Source organism: Mercenaria mercenaria, chromosome 3 (genome assembly GCF_021730395.1).
Source record: "Mercenaria mercenaria strain notata chromosome 3, MADL_Memer_1, whole genome shotgun sequence".
Taxonomy (NCBI): domain Eukaryota; kingdom Metazoa; phylum Mollusca; class Bivalvia; order Venerida; family Veneridae; genus Mercenaria; species Mercenaria mercenaria.
Genome location: NC_069363.1, coordinates 84,070,019 through 84,084,387, shown reverse-complemented (window position 1 = coordinate 84,084,387; position 14,369 = coordinate 84,070,019). Strand labels below are relative to the sequence as shown.

Genomic DNA, 14,369 nt, shown 5'->3' with positions numbered 1-14,369 from the left:
TATTTATACACTTATATATTCCAGTATTATCAATAGGGGAATAACTCCAAAATGGCCAATAAAATAAACGTAACGCAACAGCAATTGCTCATCGGATAAAAAACATGTAATCAAAAAGAGGCATTTATATCTTACCTTGATCACAGCAGCAAGTAAAGTCGATAAGATCACCACCATTTCTGAAGCAAGTGCCATGCCCATTACACCAGTCTTTTGTCACTGAAATCAACAACAGTTTTATTAAACGCACTTTAAGTAAATGAAACAGCAGGACATTACTCCTCTCCAGTCATATACATCTTCTAACTATAGGTAATTCAAAGCAGAAGCACGCTGAAATGATATTAGCGATGCTGATGAATGTATCTATACAGCCACAATTTTAATCAAACATTTTATTAGTTCCAATCACCAAATAGGTGCACTTGGCAAAGGCAATGTAGAAGCAACCTTAAGACGCAAGAATACGCTGACATTATGTAGGCAATACTATGATGGCTAACGTCTTCCAGCCACATCTCTACTTATTTATGAACATGACCGCATTGTTTTCCAAAAAAGACCCTGTCACATATCAAAAAATAATGTGTACCACAGATGATTATCTTAACAGGAAAATACTGGTTGTTAGTGCCCCTACTACCACCTATAAGTTAAGTGGCTACTGCGATAGTTTTCTTTGTCTAGTTAGCTAAACTAGGTTACAAGTTAGAGGGACAAACCACAGTCTATTTTAGATAAATGCTAGACAACTTCAATGATCATGTTTCTGCAACTAACAAGTTACAACTCAATTCAGATAAGATATAGTTTGAAGCTGTGAATGAAACAGTTGACAAATTGGTTTTTGAGGCCTGCAAGGAGATTTATGTTTCTCGCCTTAAATATTCTTAAGTTAGAAGAATATATTACAACATCAATTTAAGACAAAAGTATCACAAAGTGACCTGACTATATATCCAGTGCATTACTGTGACCATCAGTTTCTTCTTACAAATGAATACATTAACATTGACTTATAAATGATTTAGTTTGCAAATCCGAAGTTTTCGCAAATCAGCTACCTTTTCTTATAGAAATTTAAATCAGTTAGTTAATACATACAAAAGTAAAAATGGAACAGAGCAATTATTGGTCGTTCCCCCCCCCCCCCCCCCCCCCCCCCCCCCTACTTGGTGTTTTGGCATGAATTAGATTAACTGAAAAAGGAATTCATTTCATCATTTGTATCTACTTAACGTACGTATACGAAGGTGGCAGTATAGTGGGTACTAACAGGCAGTTTCCTTCCGTTTAGGTCTTATGTGGATAACACCACTTACCAAATAACTGAATAAGAGCCATTTTTAAAGAAAATTTTCAACGTAAATAAGTAGATGTGAGCCGTGCCATGAGAAAACCAACATAATGGCTTTGCGACCAGCATGGATCCAGACCAGACTGCGCATCCGCGGAGTCTGGTCAGGATCCATGCTGTTCGCTTTCAAAGCCTATTGGAAATAGAGAAACTGTTAGCGAACAGCATGGATCTTGACCAGACTGCGCGGATGCGCAGGCTGGTCTGGATCCATGCCGGTCGCAAACCCACTATGTTGGTTTTCTCATGACGTGGCTCATATGTGGTTGGCACAAATATTCATCATACAATACAGATGAATGTTTAAGAAAATGGACATTTAGGATTATGATTTTCAAGATTATTATTTCTAGGCAAAACCAATATAAGCAATACCTGCAGTTCTTCGGAGCTCAACGGGACAATTTAAAGTTCCGGTGTCCAATGTGAATATGACAAAACCGTCAATAAATACAGGGCTGCGTACATTTGCGTCAAGCTCGACATTTGTAAAGTTTCTACCCGCAACTACGTCTCTTATCACATGATCACTTTGAAGCGTTAAAAGCATAAACAAAGAAGCGTAAGCTCCGGACATAGAGAAATTATGTCCGTGTATGGAAACAGTTCCAACAGTGTCTATTGTGTTTGATCTAGTGATATTCATTGCAAATACTGTGTTAACGTTGTCATCTTTACATGTGTAGTTTCCGCTCCACTCACTTGGAACAAGGGACAGTGCTGAAAATAACGTTGCTTTTTGAATGTATGACAGTGATAACATGTTGGCACACTGACAATGAAAAATGATGACACTAGTCTAAAACATTTAAACTATTGTAAAGCATTTGTAACAGCATCAAAGCAGTCAGGTAGAGCCTTAAAGCGTCGCCAATCGTTCCAAAGCATTACAACCAGAACATAGCATATCTTCAAACTGAACAGGTTTGACATATGAAGCTGTCATTATGAATCTTAAACATCAAAAGCAAGCATAGTACTGGTATGTGTTTTTCTTGGCAAGCGGGATTTATTTTACATAATTTCAGACAGAAATCCTGACAAGAATTTTTTTACCACTGAAAAGTGATGCAAAATTAATAAATAATACAGAGACTGTAACAAAAGCGTAAACTTTATATTTGTTACTGCTTCAGTAAGACAAAACAATAAATCTTTGTGTTAATGAAAATACGTATTTATATACTAAAATAAGAAATCAGTTTTTCATTTATTAACCTCTTTAAACTTACTATTGAAATTATCACACTCAGCATCACCCCCTACAATCATGCTGTCACAATTCGCCCCTGTCCACCCTGGTAGACACATTCTCTCGCCATGGGGTCCACAAGAGTAGTGCATACTACAGTTATTTGTAGGCGTGCATGGGATTGTTGTAATTGTTGTTGTTGGTGTTGTCGTTGTAGTGGTGGTTGTTGTCGTAGTGGTTGATGTTGTTGTAGGCCCAACTTCACAAAATTGTCCCTTGTAATCTAAATTAAAAACAGAATCGGATAAAATGTTGTGGTCACTGTAAACAAATGTAATATGTTCTAAAATAAAAGTATGTTAACTTGAACTTTGTTTTTACGAGAGCCTGTAACAACAAAACGCGTCGGAAAGAATGGGGATAAAATAAAGTAAGACTGCTGTAAAGAAAGCGACACTGAATACCTGGAAATGAACATACTTAGGGCGTATATACATGAAGTAATAAAAACATATTTTGGTCACAAAATATAATAGGACTGTTATACGAATATACACGGACCACCCGGAAATGAACATACATACGACTTACATTTCAACTCATTTAGATTTGAAAATTGAATACTGCGTAAGCCGCTGCTAGGGGGCGTGGGCAGTGTTGCATTTTCCATTATTGCTCATGAACAGACTCAATCAAACCGAGTCTGCAATTTTCACTGTTTGCCTTGTTTTCGGTGCTTCCGAGGAATCTACTTTTTAGATTTTATTTACTTCACAACAGCGGGTGTTAAGTGCTGTGTGGCGGCCGAAAAAAAGTCGCCCCGACTTCATCTCAGTGTTGTTATATTTTCTGGTCCTTCGGGATCATTGATTTCAACTCATTTAGATTTGAAGATTGAATACTGCTTACGCCGGTGCTAGGGGGCGTGGGCAGTGTTGTTTTTTCCATTATTGCTCATGAACAGACTCAATCAAACCGAGTCTGCAATTTTCACTGTTTGCCTTGTTTTCGGTGCTTCTGAGGGATCTACTTTTCAGATTTTATTTACTTCACAACAGCGGGTGTTAAGTGCTGTGTGGCGGTCGTAAAAAGCCGCCCCGACTTCATCTCAGTGTTGTTATATTTTCTGGTCCTTCGGGATCATTGATTTCAACTCATTTAGACTTGAAGATTGAATACTGCTTACGCCGGTGCTAGGGGGCGTGGGCAGTGTTGCATTTTCCATTACTGCTCATGAACAGACTCAATCAAACCGAGTCTGCAATTTTCACTGTTTGCCTTGTTTTCGGTGCTTCCGAGGGATCTACTTTCAGATTTTATTTACATAAACTAACACAGGCACGTTGGGCATAAGCTTAAGCAGGACTGTTGTACAAAACTGTCATAAAACACATGGAAATGAACGAGACATGAACATTTTAAGACACAGTGTGCATAAGTTAACTAGGACATTTGTAAAGACACTCAGTCTGACAGAACACATGGAAATGAACTTGAAACACAATGTGCATAAGTTAAGTAAGACTTCTGTACAGAAACTGACATGAAACAAATAATAAGTGAATAAGAGACACAATGTGCAGTAGTTAAGATGGACTGTGAACAGAAACTGATATGAAACACTTGGAAATGGACAAGAGACACAATGTGCAGTAGTTAAGAAGGACTGTGAACAGAAACTGATATGAAATAATTGGAAATGAACAAGAGACACAATGTGCAGTAGTTAAGAAGGACTATGAACAGAAACTGATATGGAACACATGGAAATGAACTTGAAACACAATGTGCGTAAGTTAAGTAAGACTTCTGTACAGAAACTGACATGAAACACATAGAAATGAATAAGAGACACAATGTGCAGTAGTTAAGGACTATGAACAGAAACTGATATGGAACACTTGGAAATGAACAAGAGACACAATGTGCAGTAGTTAAGAAGGACTATGAACAGAAACTGATATGGAATACTTGGAAATGAACAAATATACGACTGATGGACATAAACTATTTCAAGGCCTATAAACAGACGAAAATTAAGTAAACATAATTCTCTCATAGAAAACATTTATATGAGCCGTGCCATGAGAAAACCAACATAATGGCTTTGCGATCGCGCAGTCTGGTCAGGATCCATCCTGTTCGCTTTCAAAGCCTATTGGAAATAGAGAAACTGTTAGCGAACAGCATGGATCCTGACCAGACTGCGTGGATGCGCAGGCTGGTCTGGATCCATGCTGGTCGCAAACCCACTATGTTGGTTTTCTCGTGACGCGGCTCATATAAAGTATGAACTTACCTTGTTCACAACAGCAAGTAACACTGTCAATTGCAAGACCATTTCTGTAACAGCTACCATGTCCATTACACCAGTCCACAGTTACTGAAATGTTTAATAATTATCGTTATTGCACTTTTATATATCCTAAGGTAGTGTCCAACTTTTCAATTCTAGAATCATTCTGGCGCTAGCAGAGACTAACTAAAACTGAATGTAGGTACCCTGGGTTCACACAGCCTCCAAACTGGTTCTAAATAGTGAATGTTTGAGGTCATTCATTTCTTAAACTTAAAACACTATAGACATAAATGAATGAGCTTGAAAATTAATGTGCTTTTTTGAATTTGCCTCACATGTTGCTTTAAACATTTGAGGCTCACAACAAACTGTAAACAGATGTTTTCCTTAAGAATGTCTAATGTTAATAAAAAAACAATATTTATGAGGAAATGATGGACAGCCAGAGAGATTTATTATCGGCTTTTTCACTCAAAAATGATATTCAGGTAGTTTTTCGTGAAGAAAATTCAGTGATACCTATATAATGTTTTACTAAGTAAATTAAAGGAAGGCAAAAGGTATCGCTTTATCTAATTCAGTCTTGCTACAATCATTGCTAGATGGCTAGTCAAGTCGTGTAAATATGTGAGAAATCGTCCTATCAAAAATCAAACCATCATTTTCTAAAAATCTGACTTGTCATTGTCATAATTAAAAGGAAATTAGACGTTCAAAAGGAAAATAGCAAGTGTGATGTGTTCGTAGATCAGGTTTGAAAAATCTTGAAAATTTCACACGGACGACGTCAAAGAAAGGGACAATGTATCTTTTTTTACAACAACAAGAACAATGAGAAATATCGTAACTATATCAGTTACTGAAACAAATATTTTCTTTTTTCTTCCTCAAGGCAGTGAAAGGTCATGATATCAATATTGTAAGCATTTACACTGGAAACAATGAAAATTGAAATAAAACACTAATTCTGAATGTATATGACACAGGTTATGTGTTAATACCTGCACTTCTTCGTAACTGCACAGGGCATGATACATCTCCAGTGTCGGTAGTGAAAATCATAAAACCGTCAATAAATACTGGCGATATTAGCTTTGCATTCAATTCCACATCAGTAAAGTTTCTACCAGCAATGGACTCGGAAATTACATTGTCGTTTTGAAGTGTCAGGATTTTGAATCGTGTAGCAAATGCTCCTCTGACGGAGAAATTACGACCATCAACAATTACTGACCCAACCGTGTCGATTGTGTCAGATCGTGTTATGTTCATTACGAAAATAACTTCTATATTATCATCGTGACATGTGTAATTTCCAGTCCATTCACTAGGCAATAGCTCCATAGCTGAAACAACAACAACAACAACTATGCTAGCGATGTCATCATCACATTAAAATGATCATCTTTATAAATGTTCTATTTTTTGTGTTACTAATGAATGTAATCGTTATCTTTATAAATATTCCACTTCTTTGTGTTACTAATTTACGGACAATAAGAATGTAATCAATCTGACTAAAGTACATCTCCTATTACGCTACGCATAGGATCTGAGAACGACCTATTAATAGCCTCGTTCTGACGACCCTTTCGCTAGCCAATCAGAGCTTAACTTACAAAATTTAGCAAATCTACCTGTAGCCTTGACTTTTGATATTTACAATTCTTATGTCGGAATGTGTCAGATAGCCGGTTAGCTCAGTCGGTAGGCCACTTGCTTAGTAATCGAGGGGTCCCGAGTTCGAGCCCTGGAATAACTGCACATTTTTCTTACTCTTTGACATTCTAACAAGTCGTTTCATTGGTTAAAATAAAAATAGCAATACTGGAAATCCAAAATATACAGAAGACGTATGTGAATGGGTCGTTCTCAGATCTTCGTTTAGAAGATCAAGTACTTCAGTCAGATTGGAATGTAATAACCTGTATCTTTATAAATGCTCTACCTATTAGGGTACTAATTTACGGACATTACGAATGTAATCTGTTCTGTTTAAGAAAGAGTAAATGTCAATATTTTTCAATCTAACTATCAGTATTAAAATAGAAGTAAGTGTAAGGACCTCATAAAATATGGAAGTATACGACAAAACAGCTAGAACTTTTCATACCTCTTATTTAAACAAAGTCAATTTAACTTGTTGTGTGATGACGATCCGATCTAACTTGCAAATATTAGCAAATAGCTTACTTGAGTCTAAAGACTACCATATACATTTTACAAACGAAATTACTTTTCAGACCAAAATTCCATAGAGTTAAATCCATTATCAAACAGTAGAATCTAACCGATTGTTTCTGAGATGTCTTTCAAGTGATAAATAGTTCTACCGTACTTTTGTCAAGTCTTGTCTTCAAAATCAGTTTTATAATTTAATCTGTTATCTGTATTCTCAAAACTTCTTTACACTGTGCAAGGACGTATTGCTTGCTAGCGATATATTTCACACATCAAACAGCACTTGGTCTACTTACCATTAACAGAGTCACATTCTGCATCGCCCCCGGGAATCATGCTGTCACACACCGCCCCTGTCCACCCCGGAAGACACATTCTCTCACCATGGGGTCCACAGGAATAGTGCATACTACAGTTGTTTGTAGGTGTACATGGAATTGTTGTTATTGTAGTTGTTGGTGTCGTTGTCGTTGTGGTTGTTGTTGTCGTAGTGGTTGTTGTTGTAGTCGGTCCGATTTCACAAGAATGACCTTTATAGCCTAAAAAATGAAAATATAAATATGTTACCACATTTCATTGATAATACCTGTATCAAGTTTAAACAAACATTTCTGCTGCTTAAAATAACTGGGTAAGTACTCGCTGTTAAGGATCTTATAATCGGACAGCAAAGCATTGATAGTTCCATTTATTTCCGACACCGGACCTTGATCAAAGCAACACGTATATCTCTGCCAGCAATGTCTTGCTAATCTTATGAATTCCCTTTAACTTATTTTGATCATAATAATATACATGTCCCTCAACAAACCTGATCACGAAAAACAGTTGTATCTAGCTCCGACAGCCATGTGTTGCCAGTATTAAGAATTTCCAACGACTTACCTTGATCACAACAACAGGTATAACTATCTCTGGGAGCACCAAATCTGTAACAACTACCATGACTGTTACACCAATCAACGTGAACTGAAATGCATAGACTTCATGTTTTAAAACCTTTGAAAGCCTTGCGAATATGATCAAACCCGACTCCAAAATTTACAAAACCAAGAGTGGAAAACCGTCTCGACATGCAACATCGTTATAAGGTCTTTTTTTTTCAGATAACCAATTATTAAATTGATATGCATACCTATGTTATATAGCTTAGAACAAATCCTTGGTATCAGTGAATTTTGCGACATAAAAGCGGATACCATATGTATTAGTATAAAGATGTTTATTCATTGCTCAATATATTTTCTTGATCAGGTTGATGTGTTGTAGGTTTATCTCTTTTATATCAGAGTTGTCAGGAAAAGGGTAAATGCTTGTTCAACAGGCTGGGCACATCTCCCGATCGGGGTAATTTAGCTCGTTCGGGGTATTTTACCCCGATCGAGGTAAAAACCTAACAAAAGAAATCATAAAATATCAAAATTATGACCGGGAGCGTGTAAAAGCGATTTCTCTTCCATGTCTCGATGTTTTCTAAGTGTAAAAACAAGGCAAAATAAACTCATACATGTACAGTTTTCTTTCGCATAAAATGCGCATTTTGGGTAGAAAAATCGCAATTTTTGAAAATACACACAAGAGTGACCCAGTACTATCACTTACGCTGTAATATTAGCCAAAAAATGTTTCTCATTCATTCCAGCATCTCAACAGCGACCATTTTGAAGTGAATAAATTTTATCCGTGATGCACACTACAGAATATTCTGCTGTTTTGTATTAATTAGTACAGGGTGTGCGCAAAATTATTAAAATATACAATTTAACTTATGAAAAAGAAGTTAGTTACTTAAAACAATGTGGTTATAATAAATCAGCATTTTATGTCCTTTATCTGTCATAACGTTTGAAGTGATATCTGCGATCAACTGAAGAGCGAATTCAAAACTCTGTCATGACAGCGGGAGTTTTTAGTGACCAATCAGAGCACTGCATTTTTAAGTACCTGCTAGTTTCAACTCCGACGTTTCTCATTACAGATCAGTGCAGCCGTCAAGCGCATGCCCGGAATGATTTATTGGAGCGCATGGCAAAATTGTGCATTTTTTTACATGTCCGCGCGCATTTATTGTATAATATGCTTAATATACTGACTAAAATCAGTAAATATCACACTTTTTCAGTCGAGAAAGATTTTTGACTGCATATGTCCCAGGTGATGCTACAAACTACAAAACTTCGAAGTTTTATCCGGATTTTTTTTATGGATTTAACGGTTTTATTTTAGTTTAAAGTTTAAGATTTTACACAAGGATTCTATGATAAAGTTCGAGTAAAATGTTATCATTACCTAAATGAATTTTTAGTATCATTCCGCAATGTCTCGCACATGTTAAAATTATGGATACACGAGTTAGTGATTTATATATATACCGGTATTACTAACCAGTAGCGTCATTGACAGTGACTTGCATTATCTGTCATTGTATTATGTAATTAGATATAGAATAAATTAGGAAAGTGTGGAAAACGTGTTATTTAGTATAGTGAGGGAGACCTTTAAATAATACAGAAAATTGCTTCAGGTTCCAGAATAAGATAAAAAAAATAACATGATGGTTCAATGATTATGAGTACAGACTGTACTTATTATTAAAAACAATGGAAATAACGGCTTGTGTGCATCACGGAAAATATCCATTCTCTTCAAGATGGCGGCGATTGAGTTGCTATGTTGAACTGTCGAATAATAATTCTCGATCTGTAAGTGTTAGTGATAGTATGGGGTCATTTTACCCTGTATTTTCAAAAATTGCTATTTTTCTACCCAAAATGCGCATTTTATGCGAAAGAAAAATGTACATGTATGAGTTTAATTTGCCTTGTTTTTACACTTAGAAAACATCGGGACATGGAAGAGAAATCGCTTTTACCCGCTCCCGGTCATAATTCTGATATTTTATGATTTCTTTTGTTAGGTTCTTACCTCGATCGAGGTAAAATACCCCGAACGAGCTAAATTACCCCGATCGGGAGATGTGCCCAGCCTGTTCAATGTATATAGACATACCATAGCACGTACATTTAATGGAAATATCACTTATGAAGTTTAACAGAAATTTTAACTGTGGAAGAAATTTGTGCAACACACTCCCGTGTACCAGTAACGCCAGTGTACACGTTTTGTCCATATCCAATGGCGCATAAATATGCACAGTGGCTTTGGTATAAATGTTATTCGAAGCTACACTTCATGGTAACCATGGGTATATAGTTTCAATGAAAATGCTCTAAGTTTGTGTAATAGTTTGCGCCGTAATGTTTTGCATCAGAAGACATGACCATATGGCTGAAAGGCCGCATGGTCTAAGATAGTTCATAAATAAGGATCCTCAATGTATAAATATCTTCTCTTGGTAATGCGTATATATATATATATATATATCTTCTGTTGGAACAAGCTTTAAAAATCCCCCCACCCCCCCATCCCCACCCCACTTAATTTTGAAAGGCAAATTCTACAAATGAAACCAACCATCTTGGGGTAACAAACACCTTGATGAGATTTCATGCCTAAAGAACATTTTATAATTCTACTTTCAATGTAATTCCATGGCTTTTGACACAGACTGCTCTATATTGACTATAGGATATATTATTGGTGCTTTTAAAATTGTTTTCTATACATCTAGTTTTATGTCTACTGCTTCTTACATTTTTATATGCCTAATGTTTTGCCATCTTTGCTGTATATACGATGCAGGTGTAATGCTTTTAACCCTTTTTTGTCTATATCTATTTTTCATTTAAATGTTTGTATAAATCCAGTGCTTTGAACATTTCACTATAGCTCTAGTACTTTGTTACTTGACTAGTGCTTTTAACGTGTTTACTAGATTTTTTAATACTGTTTAAGAAGAATGTAATATTTCCATACCTTTCTTATAAGTCTTATATGTCTGGTGCGTTTGACATTTTTGGGAACGGTCTAATTCTTTGGCATTTTTTTTCTGATATGTATTCTTTTTCTTGACGTTTATCTATTTGAGAAGCACTTTTGACATTTTCGCTAAAACTCAAAGTTATTTGACACATTTTCTGTGTCTGTTGCTTCTGACAGTTTTGCTATCGTTCTGATACTTTTTTTTTAACTTTTCTGTGTCTTTTTCTGTTATATGTCTACCGCTTCTAACATTTGTTTCCATATGTCTAGTGCCTTTGACAATTTTTCTTAAATGACTTTGCCAAAATCTATTGTGTATCTAGTGATTCTGAAAAGACCTGCTACATACTTTGGTGTTTTCGGTAATCCACTACAACTATATGCAAACACTTAAGACATGATTTTTCATACAATACGGTATAATTTATACCTCATATCAACGAATACAATATGACATAAGTTCGCAGTAACTTAAACTGGTTCTAATGTTTTAAATACTTAAAGAGGAAAATGAAATATTACCTGCAGTTCTTCTGAGCTCAACGGGACAAGATATTGTTCCAACATCAGCGGTAAAAATCACAAAACCGTCAATAAAAACTGTCGTCTGCACCTTGCCATTCAATTCCACGTCAGTGAAGTTTCTCCCAGCAAAAGTCTCGGAAATCACATTGTCGCTCTGTAGCGTTATGAACTTAAATTGGGAAGCAAACGCTCCCGACATGGAAAAATTATGACCCTGAATCATTACAGATCCAGTTGTGTCTATTTTATCAGATTTTGTGATGTTCATAACGAAAACGACAGATATATTGTCATCGGGACAAGTGTAATTTCCGGTCCATTCACTGGGTTCTAGCTCTGTAGCTGAAAACAGTGACAACAAATACCACTACACTAGCTTCCTGTTTGTTTCTGACTAAAAATGCAACTGATTAACATACTTATCAGCTACCATGCAATCTTTTTCCATCCATATTTGGAAGCTCCTTTAAGCACGCACATAAGTTAAAGCAAACAGAAATGACGTGAACAAAACCGCAAGCGAAATCCATGCAGGCACTTCCGTGCGTGAAAGAAGCTATTTTCAAAGCAAATCAATTCAAGCAAACAATATTATCAACTTTATGTAAGAGTAGACATTATAAAGCTACGCCTTGTTTCATTTTGCAAGTTTTAGTAAGTACTATATTTTTCTACAGTTGCAGAAGAGAAACCATGATCATGCAGTCAATGAAAAAGAAAAAATGTGACAGAAAAAAACGGAAGAAAACGTTTCTACTATTACCACGAATTAAAACTCTGTGCGAAGTCAGCTGAAACGGGGCATTCTCTAACTTACTTTTCCAACAACTTTACTGTTCGCTTTTTCGTTTAAATCTAATCTAGCACTAAAATCCGTACTAAGCCTGCAGCTCATTTTTTCTGAATAATGAAATTTTAAGCAATTTTCTCATGGTGAATGCGAAAGTCGTTCAAATGCATTTTTATCTGCACGCACTTACACCTATTTCGCATTCACTCCTTTGTATTACTCCGACTACCATTCTTATGTTTCTTTTCACAGAGTATGCATTCTATATAGCGATGTCAAGACCAAGAGCAAAGCAAAAGAATCTTATCTTCTTTTAAGCAAATCACATAACATGAAACTATAATAATGTATTAATTTCACATTTTGACAGTATTAATACGCTTTTAATTTTATACTGGATTTCTCAACAGTAACTGAAATTCATTTATACCCTAGCAAAAAATCATTACTTTAGTTCTCTGTTATGTGGTTTGCTCAATACGATTCAGCACAATTTGCCAGTATCTATATGTTAACTCACAACCAAATGAATCGCAATCTGCCTCTCCTCCAGGAATCATTGTATCGCAATCAGCCCCCGTCCATCCTGCCAGACATTCTCGGCGACCGTATGGGCCGCATGTGTAATGAACGGTACAGTTGACTACTGCCGTACAAGGTATAGACGTCATTGTCGTTGTAGGCGTTGTTGTCGTGGTTGTAGTGGGTGTGGTAGTAGGCGTTGTGGTAGGTGTGGTGGTTGGCGTTGTGGTTGGAGTGGTGGTGGTTGTCGGTGTGGTAGTGGAAGTGGTTGTACTTGGCGTTGTAGTTGTCGTAGTAGTAGTTGTTGTTGTAGTGCTAGTGGAAGTTGTCGGAATACAGTTAGCACCATCATAGCCTGCAAAAAAAAATCAGCATTTAACAATAAGAAAATGTCTGCAAACTGTTTTATTTTTCATAACCATCTCTTGTGCATGTATTAGCCACCGAATCAACCAGTTCATTCTAATCTTACAACTTCCGAAATAAGTACACTGTATTTTAGTTTCGTTTTTCTCAATGATGACATACCTTGATCACAACAACATCTATATTGCTCTTTCTTAAAGCCGGATCTGTGACATGTACCATGATTATTACACCAGTTGTAATGCACCAGTACTGAAAGAAAGTATGAATACAAATATCAAATACATGATAAAGCTTGCATGCATAGTAATTGTACAGCATATACAAATGTATACAATAGCATTTAAAAAACAGAAAGGACTGATGAAATATCTTCAAATTCAACACTTTTGGTACAATTGGCAGGAAAGTCTGTCATGATAGTTGGTAGATCTTAGCCCATTGGAATTCACGCAATCTGTAACTTACAGTATTTCCCTTATGTATACATTCCAGTCTTGTGATACGTATTTCGCTTTTACTCATACATAGATAAATATATCTGTAATATATATTAGCTACATTTGTATAGATGATAGTACAATGTCTAACTAAATAAACCAAAGTGCACTTACTCGGACCACGCCTTAATTCCATTGGACAATTAAATCTCCCATTTTCATCATTGAAAATTATCACACCATCTATAAATACTGGAGACTGAAGACGTCCATTCAACTCCACTTTTGTAAAATTCTTCCCCAAAATAGTTTTCTGAATGAGGTCGTTGGTCTGTAAGGTAAGGACTTTATACGCTGAGGCAAAGGAGCCGTCGGTTACGATGATAGAGTTGTTGATATACATGTCTCCATTCAGATTGATTTGGTCTTGGGACGATTTTGTTATGTTCATCAAAAACCTCACCATGAAATTGTCGCTTGCACAGGTATAATTACCATTCCATACACTTGGTATAAAAACATCAGCTGAAAATGGACAATAACTACAGTGAACGATATTATTATATACCTATATAAATTATGTAAAAATTCGGCTTGTATTTCACAATTAAATTTGAACAGGCAGAAATAAATTCCGTATTGTACGTCATAAATTCCGTATTGTACCTTCCGTATTGTATCTGCCGGACTACTTTCATTAATATGCATGGCCTGCCACAGTTCTATAAATAGCGCACATAAAACTTCACTTAGTTCCATTTTAATATCGATAAACGAAGATTTCGTTCAATAACAAAACAACAAACAAAAAAGTA

At 36.0% G+C, this 14,369-nt stretch overlaps 1 protein-coding gene across 1 annotated transcript in view; it reads right to left on the bottom strand.

Moving 5' to 3' along the window:
* Window positions 1-13,957, bottom strand: part of LOC123524215 (uncharacterized) — a 50,233-nt gene extending 36,276 nt beyond the window's left edge. The window contains exons 1-3 of the mRNA XM_053539804.1: window positions 13,729-13,957; window positions 13,277-13,366; window positions 12,747-13,103 (exon numbers count right to left, since the gene is read on the bottom strand). Coding sequence (XP_053395779.1) covers window positions 12,747-13,103; window positions 13,277-13,366; window positions 13,729-13,957 — 676 coding nt within the window. The remainder of the gene's footprint in view (window positions 1-12,746; window positions 13,104-13,276; window positions 13,367-13,728) is intronic.
* Between the last annotated feature and the right edge of the window lie 412 nt (window positions 13,958-14,369).